We start from the raw sequence: 22755 nt of genomic DNA on the forward strand, positions 1-22755 counted from the left end.
TCTGTGAACCTAACCTAATCGGATGTAGCATAGTGGTTACGGAGCTGGGCTAGCATACAGTAACTTGAAGAGTTGTGTGTTCAATTCCCAGCATCCAGCGTTGTGCCCTTGAGTAAGGAACTCCCAAATTGCTCTGGGGACAATGTTTGCAAAACTATTTGAAGGTCTTCACATGGCATTAACAAACATAGACCTCTGAAGTTCACCTGCAAAAGGCTACTGTCTTTGCCCAAATCCGGTACTGAGATTTCTTTCTTTTGGAAAATATAGGGATTTTTAATTATTGCACCTGTTAAACTCTCGCGGTCATGAAGAAATTGTTTTGCTCTACACAGTTTTGTCTTCTTGCTTCTAGTGGATACTGTGATCTTACATGAGGACGGCAATTTGAGCTTTGCTACCCCAGAGCCAACTTCCAATGCAACTTTCCAAAGGTAGTTTAGCTTCAATTAAGATCTGGATCTCCTCCTTATATGGGCAAAGATGGCAGCTTTGGTTACTTTTTGTAGGCAAACTTGAGGTCTATCGCAGACTTACTCTGCGAATTGGTTCTATGCCTGTCTACAAGTAATTGTGAGGGATAATTTGAAAACCCAGACATAGGAGAGATAACTACCTGTTCACCATAAACTCCATCCAGGCCATGTTCACCATCTTCTCCCTATCAAACATGATTGATACACATTGAGCACATTCCAGTATGTCATAAAAAACTATTTGCAATAAATTGTAAAAAAGTTTACTCAAAAATAGTTTGCTTACCACTTCACCATTGTATCCTCTTGTGCCCTGAAAAATCCATACATCATATATATATATATCAAATATATCCAAGTACATCCATACATCATAAATGAACGAATCATGCAGTCGTTTAAGAAGCAACAATCATGCTTATTGAAATGTTTTAAAATTATCCAGTCAGTATACAGTACTCCTACCTTCTGACCTCTTATGCCCCGGCAACCTTCAAATCCTTGAATCCCAATTTGACCTGGAGGTCCTCTATATCCCTGAAATAAGGAGGTTGTATGTGGTTCACCATTTAACCTTTGCATAGGTACAGTACATGACAGCTGGTTGCCTACAGAATTTTGTGATTTGATGGGGGGATATCTTTATACGTGTCTTCAGTTTCCTGACACACAATACAAAGTCACTGCAAACTCCTTGACTCTGAGTGTCTTGGGTTGTTTTACAGAACCTTTTGTGCAAATGTGACAAGTTTATCAAACATGTGTGGCAACTCTTGTGTATACAGTATGTAGTAAGTGTATGTGCACAACCACTGCATTTCCAACTGAAAAGGAACCCCGACTAGTACAACATGTTGGCCCTATAAGATTAACATTGGTGTCAGCTATAAATAATGTATAAAAATACCCATGGTGGCCTACTACTGACTGGGTTTTCTACAGTTTAGTAAATACTAAAACATTTTGGAGTGTTTTATTCCACCTTTTATTATAGCTGACGACAACGTTCATCTTACAGGCCAACATGTCTTACTAGTCGGGGTTCCTTTTAACAGTTGAACTATATCTTTAAGGGAAAGCCAAGCTCTTAAATAAAGTTAGGTTACTGTGCAGAGAAGGAAAGTGAGGATCATACACACACACACACACACACACACACACACACACACACACAAATATCATCAGGAAAATGTGGAGAGCTAAGTTAAATTGGAACTGGCAAACTGGCCTTTCACCATCATATGCATACTGTAAGCATCTGCATCATTCTCTATTGACATATTGAAACTTACTGAACCGCCCTCTTCTCCTGGATATCCTACATGACCTTTGGACCCTGGATTGCCCTGCTCAAACAGAATAGAAGAATTTAAGTTCAAATTACACTCAAAAAACATTATTGAAATTAAAAAAAAAAAAAAAAAAAAATAGAAATACATAGAAACAGAAATGTAATATATATGTCATATTAGGTTCGGAGCTTGTCAGTGTGCCCTTGCCTTTTGACCTGGTGGTCCCCGTGGTCCTCTCATTCCGTCTGGACCACTGCACTTGCACATCACGCCACAGCACACCCTCTCTGTAGCCGTGTCCTAAGGAGGCGCAGGCAGAAAATGGAATGTTATTTGAGTCAGAAGGCCAAGTAGGAATGAATTTGAAGGTCAAAAATATTCAGACTCAACTTTTACTTGAGTTTCTTCAATTGTTTTTTAAAAAGGCAGAATAACTCTGCATCATAGGCCTGTTGTGTTAACATTGTGTACTCTTTGCATTAAAGTTGACCTCTGAAATGCCGGAGAATGAATGATTTGAAAGGCTTACTATTTCTTTCTGTATGGCTTCTTCTATATTATACGTCCTGATGGAAAAAGGCCTGTGGTATCCAACACTTCCTCCAAACTCAAGCATCTGAAGCTCATGGGTATTCTGAGCTCCCTCCAAAGCCACTGTTACTAGCGCACTTACTCCTGCTAAGTACATTATTAGGGTCAATTATTTCATTTTGTAGTTGTCTGTTCTGATATTGCAAGATATTTTTTTGTGAATATCCAGAAAACATGCACTCATTTTGCTCATTTGTGCGCTCATTTTACAAAATGTTGCTCTCAATTTAGTAAATTGTGCGCACATTCTCCTACATTGTGTGCACAGCATAGTGAAATGTGCACATAATTTTGTCAAATGAGCACACTATATACTACTGTAAATTGTACACACAATCTTGTACAATGAGACCACAATTTACTAAAAATGAGTGCACATTCTGGATGGCCTGTCAGACACTGTTATCTCAACTATATGCACTTTAATTAATATCCTACCACTTCTCCTTAGATGGCCTAATTCCAACTCCAGTTTCTCCACTGGCTCATCAAGCCCATCAGAGAAAATGATCAGCACCTGAAACATAATACAGATAAGTAAGTACTCCATTCACCTATCACAACAGAATAGTGTTGTAATATTACAACGCAACACCTAAACCCAATTCACACCAAAGATTCCTGACGCGACGAGACTGAGTTGCAGCGGTGTGAATTAGAAGTTGCACGTAGTTGCAAGCAGTCGCAAGCCGTCGCAGAGTATTAGACACGTTGAGTCGCAGTCGCAAGGTTTTAGAACGTCGCGGCTCGTCTCGTCGGGAATCTTTGGTCTGAACCCTACTTAACAGTTATATTTGTGTAGAGAAGCGTTTTCCTCAGTGGAATACAGAGCATGAAAACCAAGTAATTTAAGAAGATATACTGTACAGTAGGCCCTTACATACAGTATATTTACAGTATATGCAAAGGATAATGTGCATAACATAATGTACAGTATCTGGCAACTAGAAGTTGTGATGCTCACCTTCACTTTAGCTGCTGAATATTTGAAAACTTTTTCAAAAGATTTCAACAACGGCGTGTTAAAGACACTGTCCTTATTTATCACTAATTCTGTCACTTTTTTGACAACATCTGAGTTGTACTCCTCAAATGGAAAGAAATCCAGCTCCTTTCCCTCTTTATTCACCAGATTGAATGCAATCTTTGTTTTGATGATGCTATTAGGAACGCAACATATGTTATCCAGAGATGATATTTTGTTGATTATCTTGGGAAGTTGTTGCTTTAACTGGAATGGTCCCAAGACGAGAGGGAGGTTGATTGGCCTTCTGGCATAATCAAATCCAATGGCAATGTCCACATTACATCCTGTAGAAAACAGTGCATGTTTTTATTTTAGTTTTTTTTTTTTTTTTAATAATAATGGTATAATACTATGTGCAGAAGATGACTAACATATGCCCATCGTGTAGATGAGAGAGGACTAAACTAGCAAACTAACTAGCAAAACTAGCAAAATTCAGCATAATGAAAAATATAACAGAAATTGGCAAAATATCTTACCTGGGTCTGGGTTTGGTTTTGGGATTGGGGTTGGGTTTGGGTCTGGGTCTGGTTCATCAGATGGTGGGCAGAACGTGCCAACCAGCGTTGTCAATATCTTAGTAAGTTCTTCATAGGCATCAATTGGAAAAAACCTATCTTTACTGCCAGCAATCTTGAGGAGCTGATCGGTCTGGACTCTACCCACTCCGATCACAAACACATCTATTTTATCGGCACGAAGATCATAAGTAGCAGTTTCAACATCTTCCTCTGTCTCTCCATCTGTAATTAACAGTAGGGTTTGGCGGACACCCATGCTTCTGCGACTGCCATGTTCAGTCTTGAAGAATTCCCGAGTGAAATTTAGTCCTGGAACAATTTTCGTGCCTTCTTTAAGTTGCTTTATGCCATCTATGGCTTTAATAATGTCTGTTCCAGTTTCATATTCATTAAGGTAGAATTCCTTTTGTTGATGAGTGCTGAACTGAGCAACCCCAACTTGTAGAAAGCTTGAACTAATGTTGAAGGATTTCACCATGTCCGTCATGAACTTCTTCATTATTGAGAAGTGCGAAGTAGCGATGCTCTCTGAGCCGTCCACCAGCATGACCAGATCCATTTTACAGTCTGGGGGAGAGAGACCATTTAAGAGAACATTCTTGAACTGTATTCACTGAAATCTTCTCCGCTGAGAGCATGTTGCATGACTCAACTTACTTTCTAAGGGCTTGCAGTGGTTTACTATATTGGTGTCAGCTCCATTCAAAGTTTACATTCAAATATTGTAGTTCAACATGTTGTCTTCATGTGAGGAGGCTGTTATTTATTACACATACAGTAGGATATCAAAAATACTTTTATTTGAGGAAGGGGTTAACTCTTACCTGCTTTGTTGACATTACAGATCTCTTGGGAAATTTTTCTGTCTAATATCTGTAAGGCATTAAGATTGTCCACATAGAAAACCCTGTCATGGTTGTTGGTCATAGTAAACAACTGATTGGGTAACTGTGTATTCCTGTCTTGCTTTACTCCAATTCCAAATATACTGATTCCGTTGTTTCTCAGCTTTGCAGATGTTTCATCCAATTGATGATCATCCCTTGCCTCTTCATTTGTGATGATTATGAGAAACTTGTGCCCCCGTTTTTTACTTTGGGCACCATTGAAGTATTTTAGAGCGTAACTCAGTGCTCTGCTTGTGTAAGTGTCACCACCTGAAGGCCTCAGACGTGATATGGCTTGTCTCAGCTCTTTCCTGGTGTCATATTGATTCAAATCAAACTGGATTTGTGGTTCGGTTGAGTAGACAATGCCCCCAATGCGCACATGGTCTCCTCCAACAGAGGAACTGTTCACAATGGATGACATGAGGTGTTTCATAATCTGAAACTGTTCATGACTAACACTCTGTGAACCTTCTACGAGGAAGATTATGTCTGCCATATCGATTTGACATCCTGCAAAAAAAGGAAACAGGAATACATTGGTGGCACTCTCTGATAACCACCCTTCCGACAGTCTGAGCAGTGGTTATCTAGAGTTTGTCAATGCATGTTGTAGCCTATTGTTAATCTAGAATATATCTTCCTAATCCACAACTAAAGCCTACCTTACACTGACAAGATTTGGGAAAGATTCTTGAAAGATTGTAGTCTTTTGAGTAAAGCTTGAATGAGGGGCGTTAGTTATGCTGACTTAACCACTACAAATATTACAACCACTATTAGCAACTATAAATCCATAGAAGAATGAAGATTCACCATATTTTAGACACTTTATTGTCACCATGAAGAGAAACTCGTCACAAACCTTCGCTATGACAGATGTCAAACATGATGGTCTCTGGTAATGGTCGCAGTCTATCAAAATTCTTCAAGAAATAGTATTTGTTCTTTATGCCGCCACCGATTCTTGACATTTCTTTACTGTTTGCACTGCCGATGCCAATAGCATAGGTGATGACCCCCTTCTGCTTCAACACGTCAACAGCATCAGCGATGTCATCCAGTGACTTGCCTTCAGATACGACAATCAGGATTTGCGGGACTCCAGGACGGCCGCCCATTGACCTATCAAAGAACTGGGAAACATACCGGAGAGCTTTGCCAGTCTCAGTGCCACCGCCCAAGTGAGACATGGCTTTAATTTGCTTTAGCAACTCATCTTTCTTATAGTGGGTGTCGAGACTAAATGCTAATTGTTGTTGTGTGGCATACTGAACCAAACCCATGCGGAGAGCATGTGGCCCAATGACAGACCTGTCGACAAGAGATTCGATGAACATTTTTATCTTCACAAAGTCTGCCATGGAAATAATAGATGAACTTTCAACCAACAAGAGGACGTCTGCTTTCATGTCAGTACATGCTGTGGAAGAAATAGTGCAAAGACTGATTACAGATGTGGGAAATGCCTTCTTAACTACATATTGATGCAAAGAGGAAGGTAAATGAATAGTCCAAAACATTTATCTCACCTTCCTTGGAACACATTTTTCTGATAATTTCATGTCTAATTTGTAGCAAAGCATCGAAGTTGTTGACCATAAAAGTCATTCCAGGATCACCGGAGATCACTTCCAGCTCTTGTTTGTTTGCACCCTTGACTCCTATTGTGTAGATGATGACTCCTTGTTCTCGCAGTACCTTTGCTGGTCCTTCTGCATCATCCTGTGATTTCCCATCAGTGATTACAATCAAGATCCTGGGGATTTCAAGATTCGGTCGACTCACAACAGCCTGTTGAAATAGGGACTGCATCTCGTGTATTGCTTTCCCTATATTTGTGCCACCCCCATCCTGGTAAACCTTATCCACCGCAGCCTCAAAGGATAGCCTGTCTTTGCTCTGCAACAGGTTGACTTCACATTTGGGCTGAGAGGAAAATTTCACCAGACCTACGCGAACATGCTTTGGCCCAATGTGGAACATAAGAAGGAATTCCAAGATAAATTTTTTCATCTGTGGAAAATCCTCATTACTGATACTTCCGGACTCATCAATCAGAAAATATATGTCTGCCTCTTCTGTTTGCAGACAACCTATGGGAAATGCATAGAAATTAGACTACACGTACCTACAGTATGTTTCTTCAATGTGACAAAGTGTAGGACACCTTTTTGCGGCATCAGATAATTGCATTAATGATTTGGTTTTACAGTTAGTCATGTATTCTATCCCCACTTTGTAAAGCATTTTAAATCCCCATACATCTACAGTATATGCCTGGATAACTCTACACAAGTACTGCTAAACTTGATTGGCAAAATACAAAATACAAAATCTAAAAGTTAAATTCACCTATACAGCAAACCTACTGTATGCCTAATTTATAATACAATTTAAACATTCTAAAATCAAGTTAGTAGTACTGTATTGTACAGTACTGTGTTTCTGGTATCCACCTTGTGTGGGGACTATTTCTTGAGTTCTGGAATATACTTTAGTTGCTGGAGGACGTCCTTTCACCCCAGGAAGGCCTTGATGGATTCTGCTGATTTCATGGCAAATGATTGTCCTCAGATCTCTCTGTATATTGCTGAGTCTTGTGAAATCCTCCACAGTGAACACAAACCGCTGAGGTGGATAGGAAGCTATCTGCTCCAGTTCTGCTGTGTTGGAATTTTTCACCCCTACTGTGAAAACTCTAACCCCAGACTGGCGCAACTCCTTCGCCGCATTGCTGACATCATCAACAGAATGTCCTGATGTAAGGACTATGGCCAACTGTTGTACACCATAGCGTTGTCTGCTGCCTCTCTTTGTGGTGAACACAACATTCTTAGCAAACGTCAGTGCTTCTCCAGTCTTTCTGATTGTACCCCCTAAGAATAGAAATCTCCTGATGTGATGGAGAATGTCCTGTTTATTCCCATAAGTATTCAAGTACATCTCAGCTTTGGGTGTATCGCTGTATAGAACCACACCCACTCTCACTTTGTTTGAGCTGATGTCCAGACCAGCCACAATCCGATAAAGAAAGTTGCGCAGATATTTTAAGTTTTCCTTCTCTGTGGTACTGGATTGGTCCATGATGAATACAATGTCTGCAACTGTGGCTGAATCACATTCTGAAATGAAGATGTTTATGATTTAGTTACACTGCGGAGCTGCACTAATGAGCACCATAGCATAGCAAAGTTTAGATTATAAGCAGATGGCATGCAGAATTGTAATAGAATAATTAGAATATATCAATTAACTGTTAAGCAAATGTATAAAATTGTTTACCATCCTCAACACTGAGCGTGTCCTCAGATGTAATTATGGAGTTTATTTCTTGTGTTATCTGCATAAAATTTTGTCCCACAGTCTTAGACATTGACGATTCTGTCGCAATGATCTGCATCTCCAGGGGGTCAGCATTAGTAAACCCAACGGTGATCACATTAATACTCTGGTCTTTCAGAGCACGCGATGGCCTATACACACTGTCATCTGATTTACCCGACGTCATCAGAACCAGGTACTGCCTAAAGCCCGGGTACAGGCGGGCTCCGGCCTTTGGGGTGAGAAAATGAGTACGGGTATATTCCAAAGCGGCACCGATGTTCCGTGCTCCACCCCTTTCCAGTCTGAAACGTTTTAGGTGGGCGAGGATCTCCTCTTTGGTCTTGTAGCCATTCAGAAGAAATTCTACTTTGGTGTTATCACTGAACTGTGCCAGTCCCATGCGATTTTGATCGATATTCACATTGAGTTGGTTGGCCATTTGAATAAGAATTGACCTGATCATCTGGAACTGTTGAGGTTGTGTTGAACTGTCCACCAGAAAAAAGACATCAGCAAACTCTGTAACATAAAAAATATATTTTTAAAGATTTTTTTTATAGAGGTTCTAAGTATTTTCAGCTAAGATGATACTATAAATAAACATTCAAACTTGTTATGTACAGTAAAGTAAATAAAGTAATATAATCTGATACAAGGTCTTAATGGCAGAAATATAATCATTTTACTCTCAAAAATAGCATACTGTACAAGTAGGCCTACTGTAACCCTGTATGAAACAAATGTTCCTTGTTTACCTTGAAAGCACTACAGCAGTAAAACACTAAAGAGCACTTTACACTATAGAAGAACACATGGAGTCAACCATTGAGCTGTTACTGTTACAGTATGTCAGTTGGGCACTAAACCTTGTGAGGCTTGAGTTATCTGGCGTGTAGTCTCCTCCACGGTGGTGCACAGCACCTGCACGATGTTCTGAGAAATGCCCTGGAGAGCGCTGAAGTCAGAGACGCTGTACACATGCTGGTCATGGGGCTCATTGGCAATCTCCTTCAGCTGCTCCTCGTCCGCATCTTTGATGCCGATGGCGTACAGAATGATTCCACGACGCCTCAGGTCATCTGCGTGTGGCTCCACGTCATCTTGTGATCTACCGTCTGTGATGACAACGGCAATCTGCGGTACGCCCTGTCTCGCTCGACTCCCTGCTTGCTCAGTAAATTGCTCCTTGAGAATGAAATCTAGTCCTAAACCGGTCATGGTGCCACCCCCTTTGTAAGGCAATCTCTTGATATACGCGAGAATCTCCTGTTTATGTTGATGGGTGTTCAGGAGAAATTCTGTCTTTGGGGAGTTGCTATACTGTACTAAGCCAATGCGGACTCGATCAGGACTGACACTAAAGCTGTCAACTAGAGTGTGGAGGAAAGCCTGGACCTCCCGGAAGTTTTCTTTTCCAATACTCCAGGAGCCATCAACCAGGAATACAATGTCAGCCACAGCCTCCTGCGTACATACTGGAAGAATGAAGAGAATCGGATAATAAATATTGATGTAATAAGATCCCAGTTGAATTAGTTGTGATGAATGGCGTCTTTTATCAGACATCATAAGACATTTACAGTATCTTATGAAAGAACCAACCTTTTTGTTCTGTTGCACAGACAGAGACACATGACCCAATCAGTATGATGACGAGAAGTAGTGCCATTTTGTTAGCGCATCCTGAAATATGAACATTGTAAAGATGGAAATTACTGGATTTCTAAGTAAATGAGTTAAACCATATACTCTATCATATAACATATATTCTATCATATAACATTCCACCAGAAGCTTTTGGAAAGTCTGCAGGGTTTTTTGTTTTTTTTCCCCATGATGTTCTTGAATGCTCTAACAAACCTTAAGCACAGGTTGGTTTTATGGCTGTGCATTTCATTTCATATTCATACATACATAATTGCATAATTGACTTTGCTCTGATTGGTCAACATCTGAAGGTATCTTCCAGGTGTATCACTAGATTGCCTATTGCCATGGCTCCATCTTATTGATTCTGATTGCTATGGGCCATCCAGGGTAGGGAGCAGAATAAATAAACATCAATTATGACGTAGAAACCCCACTGTAAAAAAAAAGAAAAGTCAGGACTATCAAGTTAATCCCGTGGGGTGTTTTTTTTCTGTGCATCCGCTTTTGCAATTGGGTTGTTGTCTATGACCATTTCCTTCCTAAGGCAATTATAGGCAGGGAAGGGAACAGTTCTCTCTGATAAGCATGCTGTGTCTCTTGGTCACATTCACACATCTTGCATGTCATGTCCATGAAATCAGCCCTTTTTCCTCCACAAGTATTCAATTCAGCCCATGATTACATGATACTGGGACAGTTCTTGGGTGTCGTGGAGTACAGAGTTTAAAGGGCAGCGAGACTACATGTGATAACATGATCAAGCTGCAGGTTTAATGCATTCAGTCTATAGTGAGAAAATGCAGCATGCTCTATGTATGGATTGATCAACCATAGCTGGGAACTCTGCAGTCCTTCTGTACACCAACAGTGTCACAATAAGACTTTTTTTTAGACATATACATCATCACTCATATTCACTGGCTTTAGGGTGGAAATGGGAATAAAAAATTGTTCCAAAATAAGATAATGCATCAGAAAACACATTTCCAGTCCGACAGAAGATAAGAGCCACAAAATTTACGTAGACCAGTTGTTGCTTCGACCACCACCACTCTCTGCAGTGTCTTTCCTGAAGAAAGTAATTTTATTTCACATATAACAGATTATTTTTGCTTTGCAAAAGGTTACCAACACCAAATTGTCATGGACTTTACTGCTCCGTGCACCATGTATCATTAAATTGTCTTGATTCATGCCGCACCAAAAGAGAACATAAATGTGGTAGCTATACTCACATCAGAGCCGTGCAGAGTCCAGTAGAGATCACCTATCTTGCTCCACTGCCTCAGATCATATGCTGCCCTGGCATGGCGGATCCTGACATCTGGGTGTGCCCAAAACTCTCCCTGGACTGTCCTAGCTCATTACATTTTTTTTTCTTGTGTACAGCACACACAGAAACAAACAAACAAACAAACAAACAAACACACACACACACACACACACACCGTTTCTTGGCTACAGCATATGGCCATTGGTGAAAAGGTGAAAAGTGTTTTAATCAGAATTGACCAAAATCAATCCGAAATGACCAGACATGACCACAAACAGTATGAACTCAAATGCCTTAGGTCAGAGTTACCTTAAGGTACATACTGTAAGTGACTTTCCAATGAATGTTTAACAAATAGGCCCCAAAGTAAATGTCACAGTTTGAGGTCTGACATGAATAATTATTCCCTTGATGCAAGAAAAACACCACACACACAATATTGCTCTGACACAGGATATAAATTATTAAATTGCATTTGACCTCGGTAGTGTTGAAACTCTCAGCACCCTATCGTGCACCTGGTGCAAGGTGGTGGAAAGCATGATGCGAGGCTTCTTTTTATTCAATAAAGTGAAGATTTTTTCACCACTTTTATTAAACTTTGCGCCCAAGGGTGTGGCAATTAATGACAAGGTGTGGTCTGGCACATGATCCAAAAATCACTGTCTTACACCCTCTAAAAATCATTACACCAATGGCCAAGAAAGACCTGAAACGGCAAGTACACAGTTCAAGTCATCACTGGAGTGACCTGTGCACATTGCACAACTTTAAAAAGGTGCATATAAAACACAGCTGAAGACGCGCTGTCACGACATGTAAGCAGCCAACTCCTCTGCTTTAAGAAACATAAGAACAACCCTTTTGCACCCAGCGCACAACGTGTGATCACAAAATCACGCCATTGAATTAGTGATTGTGATCTGGTCACACCTATATAAACTTTGTGCATCTGACTTGAGAGACAAATTCCTTGTTTATTTACGCAAACCTGGCCAATAAAGCTGATTCTGACCATCTGTTGTCAGATTAAGATACTGTAGATTTAAATTGTTAAATCGAAACTCATGGATGTTACAACATCAGAATCTCACGTCACAGTGTCAGTGTCAACACGGGAGTCGAAGGAGATTCCCAAAAAATTCTGACATGCTAGACTTTTGGTCGTAACGTCGTAGAATGTCGCAGACAATAAATTGCGGGTGGTTGAACATGTCACATTACATTACGCTTCCTCCTTCGAACGTCGCTCCCAACTTTGAATATTTGGACAATGGGCAGCCACAATCATTGCAAAATCGGGCTGAAATCGTGTAGTCTGCACAGGCCATAAGGCCGTGGTCAGATCAAGTTTGACCAGGATACTTGGTGAGCCTGACTGAGCAGTTCCATATTATTTGCAGGAACTGGAGGGTTTCATAGATAGATATATAGATACAGTAGATATACTTTATTCATCCCCAAGGGGAAATTAAAGTGTTTCAGCAGCAATACAAACACAACATTCAACAAAAACATACAAACATACGTATGCAGAAAATTATTTTATTTTATTAAAATGTTATTACTTTCTCTCTGCCCAGAAGGGAGACATTATAAAGTGCTATTGCAGTGGGTAAAAAAGTCTTCCTAAATCTGTCTTTCTTACAGCTAAGTTGGCGTAGCCTCCAACTAAAAACACTTTTTTTGCTTGACCAGTACATCATGTAGTGGATGAGAGGTATTGTCCAATATATTTAAAAGTTTGTGCAGCATCCTTCTCTCCACCACCAACTCCAGGGGCTCTAGAGCTGACCCCAACACAAATCCAGCCTTCCTTATGAACTTGTTTAGTTTGTTAGTGTCCCTGGCTGTAATGCCACTTCCCCAACAGATGGCAGAAAAGAAAATTGCACTTGCGACAACACTCTGATAAAACATTTGCAACATTTTTCTGCACACATTGAAAGACCTGAGCTTTCTCAGGAAATACTCTGCTTGGCCCTTTCTTACAGCCTCAGTGTTGTGTCTCCAGTCCAGTTTATTGTCAATTAGAACTCCCAAATATTTGTAGTTCTCTACAATGTCCACTTCCTCACCCAGTATTGAAATGGCATTTAGCTCAGGCCTGGCCCTCCTAAAGTCTATCACCATTTCCCTGGTTTTAGCCACATTCAAGACAAGGTGGTTGTTTAGAGTTACAGTGCCGCTTTATGTACATTTGACACCAGTTTGTTCAACTTTTGGGTCCTCTAGACACCCCCCCCCCCCCCCCCCCCTCTCCTCCTTCTCCTCCTCCTCATTTGCAGACCTGTTTGCAGCTTCTCTTAATTATTCAGTTATTGAGGAGGAGTCCTTAGCTTTGATTTAGGCCATAGCACAGTAGTGCCTACGTGATAGATATAATGTACTGTAGGTATGTGATCAACATGATACAAATGCCCCGAGATTAGTGAACATAAACAGAGGAGGTGCATTCCATGGCAACGACACTGTGCCACCATTGTAATTACCCTAATTGCTATAATGACACTAGAGACAGGAAACAGGATGTGGAGTGCTTCCAACAAATTCATGCCCCCCCCCCCCCTCCTCCCACATGCACACATATACACATCAAGACTCCTATTCTGTCATCACATAATCCATTGTAATCAGTCACATCCCAAACTGTTCCCACAAAGTTGGGAGCATGAAATTGTCCAAAATCTCTTGGTTAATGCTGAAGCATTCAGAGTTCCTATAAGGGACCAAGCCCTGCTCGGGGTCGGGATGGCCCCTTCCTGTTCCAACATGTACCAGTGCACAAAGCAAGGTCCACAAAGACATGGATGACACAGTTTGGTATGGATGAACTTGACTGGCCTGCAAAGAGTCCTGACCTCAACCCAATAGAACACCTTTGGGATGAATTAGAGCAGAGAATGAGAGACAGTCTCCTCATCCAACATCAGTGTGTGACTTCACAAATGCGCTTCTGAAAGAATGGTCAAAAAATCCTGTAAACACACTCCTAAACCTTGTGGAAAGCCTTCCCAGAAGAGTTGACGCTGTTATAGCTGCAAAGGGTGGACCGATGTTATATTATATCCTATGGATTAAGAATGGGATGTGACTGAAGTTCATATGTGAGTCAAGGCAAACAACACCACTCAGTTAATGTGCACATACTGTACTGTAGATCATTCTGTGCAACCAATTCCACTCAGCTGAAAAACAATACAGTTCTGCAAATTAACAACACCATATAAAGACAACGAGGACGTAAAATCATCTTGATTCTTTATTTCTCTTTAATTCTCTTTAAAACATCAAGCACCAGATCAATCGGCATTACATGTATAAAAAACTTACTGGATGAAATTGTTGTCATTCAATTTCAGAACTCCACAAATTTATCTCTTGATTTAAACCCCTTCACCTAACCTGTAAGGGCCATTTCCACCAGGAGCAATAGCAGAACAAGATAACTGTAACTATAACGAGCGTCCACACTAACCAAACATAAAGAAAGTCTATCCTTGTGTTGATTAATGTGATACTGAAAATTTGATGGATTCTGATTCGCTGTCACCTTTTTATTGTTCTCAAAATCAAAAGTGATCCCGATGATGTCGCTCTTCATGTCTTTACTGTTATGCGTTGACGTTGTCATTTATATAACGAGATAGCGATACTTCCTTGCCGTTATCGTCATAGTTATCGTTTTTTTGGTGTGAACAGCCCTTTAACATTCAAGCCCTGACAAGGCTTTGTTCAAGTTGACATTTCTTTTTTTTTTTATATAGAAATTCATACACATTTTCATACACATCTTCAACAGTCAGGAAATTATGGCAACAGTCACATGTCAGACATTTCTCGTAAAAAACAGTACCAGCTGAAATTCAACTTTAAGATAGCGTCACTTTGTCAATATTAGGTTGATCTTTGATATCAAAAATACTTATTCGAGGCAGTTGACAGAATGCTATGTCATTTCAACTCAGCAATGACCATACTCCAGTTCAGAGTAATAGGTATTCATGTACACTTTAACTGTATTGCTCCGATCTTTACAAAAGTACATAAGTGTACTTTTTATGTTCCAGATGACCACAAAAATGACAATATCACAGTTATGGAACAATGTCAGTGCAGGGTGAAGACAGCAAACATTGTGGAGACACTGGGAAAGCCCTATAAAATGACATTCATGTTGTTTTCAACATGAGTTTACTACAATCATGCTTGTCACTGTTTGAGCTGAATGGTTTGAGCTGAATGCCTTTCATAATGTTTTAATTATTATTATAATTTGCTTAATAGATTAGAGATCCAACATCTTGTAGATGTGGAAGTACTGTTGGTGTAGAAGTGGAAGAATATTTACTTGTCACTCAGGCTTGTGCCGTACAAAATCCCATGGTCCCAAGAAACGGTTCGCTAACAATGACCAATAAAACTATACATACATGGTACTGCACCACTTGTAAGGGCATTTGGCTAAAACCTATAACATAAAATGTTTGTATGAGTCCTCAAATTACTTTTTTATTATTTTCCCATTAACGCGCTCTCACACAACGGGCCTCGCAGTCTGTTTTGATTTCGAAACGGTTTCCATTGCCATCACACCCGCCATACCAGAATTGAAGGCATTCATTTTGCACTGTGTCATAATACCACTTCAGAATATACTGTCGACAGCTTCCCTCATCTTGCCTGAGGTTGCACACGTCTGTAAAAGGGAAATAAAAGAACACAACAAATGTTTACACTTCAAGTAGCAAACTTGGATATGTGGAAGTGCCATCGCACATCATTATTGCCAATATCAAATTGCACATTTTATCACTGTATGTCATTTTAGTGTCATTTTGGTATTTTCAAGAATTTGTTCATTTTATGAAATTATTATAATTATTATAAGATGTTTTTAAAGGGTTTTTAAGTTCACCAGCTGAGAAAGTTTTTTTTTTTTCTTTTACTACCTTGCACTACGGTTGAATCCTCTTTCTGTTGATGTACATCTACGTCTGTGTGTACAAACCAGATATCGGTCATTTTTCACATCAATAGAACAGAAGAGTTAAATCATGTGCTGTAGAGTTAAATCATTTCATCAAAGAAAAGGGTAATTTTGCTACATGGGGCATTCAGTGTCAAATCACACAGAGTTCAGTCTCCATAAAAACCTGTAACTTCATCCTTGATCTTTCGTAATTTTGTCTCTCAAAAATTCCAGATCTTGGAGGCCAAGTCTGCCCAAAACTGGATGGAAGACAAACATGTTCTCAGGCTGACCAGGCCGTTAAACGTTTGTACTGCATGCCCATTTATTGTATATGGCTCTTGATTTGGAGCAAAGTGCAAATCTAGTGATATTGAGATACTTTCTGCAAATACAATACAGTACTTATTTCTCCACAGCAAATGCACATGAAGACATTAAAGATCAAAAAAGATGTGAACGCATTTTTGGGCCATTTTCCTAAGATTGAAATGGTAAAAGTTTCGAACATTAATTCGAAAAAATAATGATTCACACCAAATGTCACACTTTTTGCCCAACTCTAGGGCCTTACAAAAAGCATACCATACAAACGTTTAATGATTCAGTCGTACTGACAAATGGCTATGATTTATTATTTTCAAAATATTAATGGCCAAACGTTGCTTTCCATATGAAGTGATAAAGTCTGAAAAGAATCAGAGACATAGGACAAATATTCCTTAGTCCTCAGTTTTGGGGCCCACTCATGGACATGATTTCAACAAAATCTGAGATTGGGGAGCAACAACCTTATCTGATTTGAAACAGAATTATCCATATACTTTTTAGATGTTCAGCGCTCAGTTATCAAAAAATAATGCCCATTTGAGGTGGTAATGCCATTATCCCACTTACACCACTGTTGCCATTTGTGTTATTTTGCTGTTAGATGTTCCATCAATTATTTCCGTCACATATCAACTAATTTCTCAACTTGCAGGAAATTCAGCTGACAGTAGTATAATAATTACAAGGTTATTAGTTATTATTTACTTAACAGTTTAACATGATTTTAATAATGTTAGTGTAATGGGATAATAATCACCATGCAGCACTGTGGAAATTACTGTTAAGTTATCAAGCAAAATGTGTTATTGAGAGGTAACATCTGACAAGATACAAGGTCACTGTGGCTTTTACGGGGCGGGAGGCAATCAACTTACTGTATTCACTGCATGTGTCGAAGCATTCACTTTCCGTGTTAAACCGGTTGCTGTTACCATCACAACCGCCGTACCAGAAGGGCGAGCATGCACCGATCTCTGAATTATAATACCACCTCTGCTCATACTTTCCACAAAATCTGCCGGCGTCCAAACTGAGTTCACACTGAGCTGCAAGCAAGACAATCATGTTTACTTTCCTCCTAACGCCATGCAGGGCAACAGACCAGTTTAGGTGTTAGGGCAAAACAGACGTGCAAATCAGGTAAAACTTGCAACAGACAATTAGTCCTTCCAGAACAGACCTGTTTTGTGAAAAAGGGTGATGTTATGTGTCATTTAGTTGTTATGTTTTTCCACATTTAGTTTTTATCTTCATTTATATCATTTTATGATAAATTACTGGTGTGTTAATTTGTCACACGTCTTGAGTTGCATTTTAGTGTTCATTATAATGATTTTAAAGGATTTTCAATTGTTTCATGCCATTCGCTCGCATTCAAGAAATTAAAGCACAGATGTTTAGACTAAGTTACGCTCTGGGAGCACATGATGGCTTCCCTACAATGCCTGGTGTTGAATAATGATGCGATGAGCAGAAAGGGTACCATCAGAGTCTCCGCGCCCAGCGGCCTGCTGGCCCTCATCTGTTCGGGTGGGCTGCGTCTGCGTCTGGTCCAGGCCCGTCTCTGTGAATTCTTCTCCCCCCTCTGTGACTTCTTCTACCCCCTCTGTGAATTCTTCCACAACTTGCGGGGTATTGGTGGTTGTTAGCCAAGGAACCCTGATGAAAAGGGGCATGGGTTTAATTTTAATCTTTGGGTGTGGATACCCATAAAAAAAAAAAATAGTCCAATATTAGCAAGGAATTAACAAAATATTGATATCAAACAGGTGGTGGCCTACAATTGCACTGACATCTTGCTTATGAAAACAATGGTAATTTAGTGTCAAGATATTTCTATCTCATGCAAACACTATTTCTCAGAATTGAACAATGAACATAGCGTCACGGTTTTCATAACATTGACTCACACCTTGATTCCGAGCAATACCAGCAACCCCTAAGGGATACCTTAATGGTGGAGATGGTGCAAATTCAAAGTTGCAAAGCGCTGGAGGTCTGTACATTGGCCAAAAAACATTTGACACGTCACACAGAACTATGGAGAATTCTAAAACGGATAGTTCCGCTTTGCGTCGTGCCTAACAACGCCCCTTAGCTGTTCGATTATACAGTATAACCCACGGCCTCTCGGGGCTTATTGCTTAAATATATCCTTTAGATTAGAAAACAAACTCTTACTGTTCAAGAGGGCGTTCTGCAGCTTCAAGAACACCCCCTTGGTTTTGTTGCTGGAAATCCCGACATATCCGCTTCATGGCTGCCGGAGGGTATGTGTTCACTTCCCCTGTGTGAGTACAAGCATCCACACCATTATGACTGCAACGTTGTTGCAAACAACACTATGGCTAGTATGAGCACAGAGCTTTCAATGGGGACAACACTACAGGCCCGCTAATGTGGGCCAGGCAGAATCAGGCAAGATGTGGAGGCAAGATACAAAAACTCTTCCACTTAAAAACAACAACATAAATGAAACAAAGTGTACAAATTGCTTTTTTTTCACCATACACTTCTAATCAATAAAATTCAAGTTGTAAAATTGTACGTTTTGAGTGAGACTAAGCATTGGGCCCACATTTGGTGGAAACATTTCACTTATTCACTTAGACTTGGCTTTGCCCACTTAAAAATGCATTTCACCGCACCTTTATTAAAGGTACACTATGCAGGTTTAGATATTTTTGGCAACTGTAGAGCTCCCTCTATGAATGTAGCTGAATGCTACTGTAAATAGCAAACTTCTCACGGCTTATCCCGGCTGCACACAATGCAAATGCTTCTGTTGCGGAGGTGAAGGATTAACAACAGGCAAAATCTCCAAACAGCTATATCTACAGTACGTCTATGTTTCATGATTCTCGCGAGATTTGGTGGACTACCGCTCTCGGAAGTTGCATGGCTGGTTTTCTCAGTAGAGAGTGACTCACTACATCTGTGCTGTATAGCTATGCCAGGTGAGCGATTCGCCTGTTACAAGTTACAGTAATTTACCATAAAATTGCCTTTATAAAGGTGAAATCTTGCATAGTGTACTTTTAAAGCACTTCTTTGTGCAACAGTAAATGAGCGTCTTTAGTTGCCGCAAGCTGTTTTCGTTCCCAAAAAAAGTGCCTTAATTTGCTGAGAACATATCAAAAACTACAAACGAGCGTACTAAATACAGAGAGAAAGCCCAAAGGTGAGTTTGTATAGGTGTAACTAGAAAAGCAAGAAAGAGTATTGTTTCTCTCATATGGGATTCCTTACTCTTAAGGAAGCTCAGGAAGGTTCTCAAGAAGCGTGTGGCGTACTCCTGCTCTCCTTTCTTCACCTGTCCCAGATGGACCATATGTTGCTCCAACGGTAGGCTGGCCAGCTCCTCCACTTGAGTGGCGTTGAAGGTGTCCCCAACAGTCAGAGTGAACAGCACCACGCCCTGACAACTTGCTAATTTGGAGGCATATTCAAGCTGGGCTCTATCCCACTGGCTTGTTTCCCCACCAACAATGGCTAGAACCATTCTGTTCTTGCGTGACTTTGCGGCCGTCAGGAGGCCTCTTGTGATGACCCACTCCACGGCGTATCCCAGCCCATAGGTACCACCAAGCTGCTGCATGCTCTGTAAAATGTGGCTTTTCATTGAACTACTGTTCTGAAAACTCGTAAAGTCAAACTCCTGTTGGACAGGAACTTGTCCTGCTGTGGGCCTGTATGCGCTAGGAACTGGTTGATACAGGGCAACTCTGGTCTGTCTATCAGCCCTGGATGGCTGGCTGCTCACAGAGATCTGCTCTACCATTGAACCCAGGAGCTCCTTCACACCCTCATACTGGTCTGCTTGCACATTGCGTGACCCATCCACCAACACAGCCAGATCCATGTCCAATCGGATAGGAGTTGAAGCCAGATTCATATTGGTGCAGTTTGCATCTCTTTTACAAGGATCTGAAATAAGTCAAAAGAGAATCACGTAAAAAAAAACAAAAAAAACTGTCAGCCACTGAAGGTTAGTCTACGTAATGCACCATCTTTCACATTGATATTATAATAATTTGTTCTAAAATATACCAGTACAGTAAGTCCAATTTTATCACTGTCACAATGCTATATAAGGACATAAATCTGAACCTATATGGCTCACTGGTACTCAGATGTCCAGTGCTTCTAAAGCCCAATTCACACCAAAGATTCCCAACGCGAAGAGACTGAGTTGCAGCTGTATGAATTAAAAGTTGCATGTGGTTGCAAGCCGTCGCAGAGCATTCAACATGTTTAGCCGCAGTAGCAAGGTTTTAGAACGTCGCGGCTCGGCTCGTCTCGTCTCGTCGTGAATCTTTGGTCTGAACCCTACTTAAAAAACATTCACCTGTTGGCCTTGGATAGTTTCACCTATTCTTGTTTTACAATATTGAATCAAAGGTGTGATGACTGGGTGCTGTGAAGGTACTGTGTGTGCTAACAATAGGTTGTCATGAATTGTCCAGTGTCCAAGTATTTGCTCAAATTAGCTATATGAAATACTAGTTATAAGATACTTAATTTTTTTTTTTAAAGATTATTTTTTGGGCTTTTTATGCCTTTAATGGACAGGACAGTAGAGAGAATGACAGGAAGTGAGTGGGAGAGAGAGTCGGGATGGGATCTGGAAAGGACCACGGGGTGGGAATCGAACCCGGGTCGCCGGCGTACGGTGTAGGTGCCCCAGCCAGTTGCGCCACTGCCGGGGCAGATACTTAATTTAAAGTAAATTAAATTTCAATTAACTGCTGAGGCCTAATTTAAACTACTATTAATCTTAGCAGGCCATAAATATATGAAACGAATGTAAATATACAGACAAATACATACTTATTCAATTAATGAGACAAATCGTTAATGAAATGAACTCATTGATGAATTAATATATTAAATGAATGAGATAAATTAATGAAATGTATAAGATAAATAATCTCACATACCATAGCATATTATACACCTCTTAACGTCATTTGTCTGCTGGCGTTCTTTTCCAGTCTCCACCAGTTTCAGCAGAAAACTCTGGGTTTCATCAGCCTGTGTAAGATCAAAGAGTCCTTAGTTAATACACAAGGGCAATTTTCCTATAGTGAAACCCCCAGAAGTCCGAGCGCCTGAATTTGATGACAAGTGAAGAAAGTGAGGAAAGAATCAGGGTGGTCACATGTGAAGAACAATCTGGTGAGAGAACCAATCTCATTATTTTCAGAATTTAGAATATTCCTGTTTACGTGGTAAGTGGCCAAATAACTAGATTCCTTCATCCAGGAATCATGATGACCACTAACTAGAATTAGAGTATTGGTTACATGACAGATGTAATCAGATTGAAATCAAATACTCCAGGTTATTCATTCTGATATCATGAAATTGGATTCCCATCCAATTACACAATTTAATGTGACATTTTCTAAGAGTAGAGTGTAATCAGACTGAAATCGGATTGTTTGTTTGCTTGTTACTGCACTAAATGTTATGTTGATGAAGGACAGACATACAGTACATGACAATTGATATGCAACACCACAAATCACATATAAGTTAAGCGCTGCAGTGTTGAGTAGTGGTAAATTGTAAACTTGAACCATTTATTTTCACAACAATCCGTTTAATATTTTTTGTGTCTGAAAAGTGAAGTGAAATCTTCCTCTGACCAAGATTCATACACTTTTCTCTTTGTTATTTTGCTTACCTCGAAAGCACTTTGAACATTAGGGGCATTCCTGAAGGAGATGACAGCAGGGTGAATATCGTGGGCTTTGAACTCCAAGACAGCAGTGTTGATTGACTTGACATCCTGGGAGGCACCATTGGTGATGAAGATGGCCACCTTTCGCATTAGCAGAGCCTTTCGCGTGCGCTTAAACACATGTCTGGCCACAAACCGCATGGCTGTCCCAATGTTGCGACGGTTTGAGGTGCGTTCCAGGGCAATGTTATTCACCTCTTCAATGAGGTGCTTCTTACGATGGTAGTCTGAGAACCGGACCAGGTACTTCACACTGGAGCTGAAGGAGACTATTGCCACCCGGGCACCCCTGGGGCAGTTGCTCTCAGAAATGGACATGTCCTCCAGCAAGTGAAGGACAATGGCGCGCATCCTTTCAAACACCTCAGGGGTCACGTCCTCAGACATGTCAAGGGCAATCACCAGCTCAGTGGGGTAGGCTGGGCACTCTATCACACCTTAGAACACAATACAAGAGTTTTCACAAAAAAATAAAAGCTGCACACTATAATTTTATACTATCATTGGCACTGTTTAAACATGTTTTGAAAACAAATAAAAATGAAAACCTTACCTGAAGCACAAGCTGTTTAAGAAGAAGTGGACAGATAATTAGTCAAAATAATGTATAAAATATAAATACAGAATGATAAAAGAATAGTACTTTAATTTGGCCATGAAACA

At 40.3% G+C, this 22755-nt stretch overlaps 3 protein-coding genes across 5 annotated transcripts in view; 1 reads left to right on the forward strand and 2 right to left on the reverse strand.

Annotated features, from left to right (window-relative positions):
* LOC134082512 (collagen alpha-6(VI) chain-like) overlaps positions 1 to 11047 on the reverse strand; it is a 32337-nt gene extending 21290 nt beyond the window's left edge. For all 3 annotated transcript variants that reach the window (XR_009939632.1, XM_062538273.1, XM_062538272.1), the window contains exons 1-17: positions 11007 to 11047; positions 9724 to 9804; positions 8988 to 9596; positions 8080 to 8640; positions 7254 to 7919; positions 6327 to 6890; positions 5660 to 6217; positions 4732 to 5307; positions 3866 to 4474; positions 3324 to 3670; positions 2798 to 2876; positions 2298 to 2446; positions 1976 to 2068; positions 1769 to 1822; positions 942 to 1013; positions 763 to 789; positions 617 to 661 (exon numbers count right to left, since the gene is read on the reverse strand). Coding sequence is in view for 2 of the 3 variants with exons in the window: in XM_062538273.1 (XP_062394257.1) it covers positions 617 to 661; positions 763 to 789; positions 942 to 1013; positions 1769 to 1822; positions 1976 to 2068; positions 2298 to 2446; positions 2798 to 2876; positions 3324 to 3670; positions 3866 to 4474; positions 4732 to 5307; positions 5660 to 6217; positions 6327 to 6890; positions 7254 to 7919; positions 8080 to 8640; positions 8988 to 9596; positions 9724 to 9790 (5076 nt within the window). In the remaining variant the exon portion in view is untranslated. The remainder of the gene's footprint in view (positions 1 to 616; positions 662 to 762; positions 790 to 941; positions 1014 to 1768; positions 1823 to 1975; positions 2069 to 2297; positions 2447 to 2797; positions 2877 to 3323; positions 3671 to 3865; positions 4475 to 4731; positions 5308 to 5659; positions 6218 to 6326; positions 6891 to 7253; positions 7920 to 8079; positions 8641 to 8987; positions 9597 to 9723; positions 9805 to 11006) is intronic.
* LOC134082513 (collagen alpha-1(VI) chain-like) overlaps positions 2855 to 22755 on the forward strand; it is a 79315-nt gene continuing 59414 nt past the window's right edge. The window contains exon 1 of the mRNA XM_062538274.1: positions 2855 to 2896. The gene's annotated coding sequence lies outside the window, so the exon portion shown is untranslated. The remainder of the gene's footprint in view (positions 2897 to 22755) is intronic.
* Positions 14294 to 22755, reverse strand: part of LOC134083484 (collagen alpha-6(VI) chain-like) — a 29936-nt gene continuing 21474 nt past the window's right edge. The window contains exons 33-41 of the mRNA XM_062539808.1: positions 22646 to 22657; positions 22036 to 22529; positions 21287 to 21380; positions 19596 to 20273; positions 18528 to 18633; positions 17830 to 18005; positions 17222 to 17392; positions 15997 to 16041; positions 14294 to 15743 (exon numbers count right to left, since the gene is read on the reverse strand). Of these exons, the coding sequence (XP_062395792.1) occupies positions 15571 to 15743; positions 15997 to 16041; positions 17222 to 17392; positions 17830 to 18005; positions 18528 to 18633; positions 19596 to 20273; positions 21287 to 21380; positions 22036 to 22529; positions 22646 to 22657 (1949 nt within the window). The 3' untranslated portion in view covers positions 14294 to 15570. The remainder of the gene's footprint in view (positions 15744 to 15996; positions 16042 to 17221; positions 17393 to 17829; positions 18006 to 18527; positions 18634 to 19595; positions 20274 to 21286; positions 21381 to 22035; positions 22530 to 22645; positions 22658 to 22755) is intronic.

The sequence above is a fragment of the Sardina pilchardus genome, chromosome 6 (genome assembly GCF_963854185.1).
Source record: "Sardina pilchardus chromosome 6, fSarPil1.1, whole genome shotgun sequence".
NCBI classification, from domain to species: domain Eukaryota; kingdom Metazoa; phylum Chordata; class Actinopteri; order Clupeiformes; family Clupeidae; genus Sardina; species Sardina pilchardus.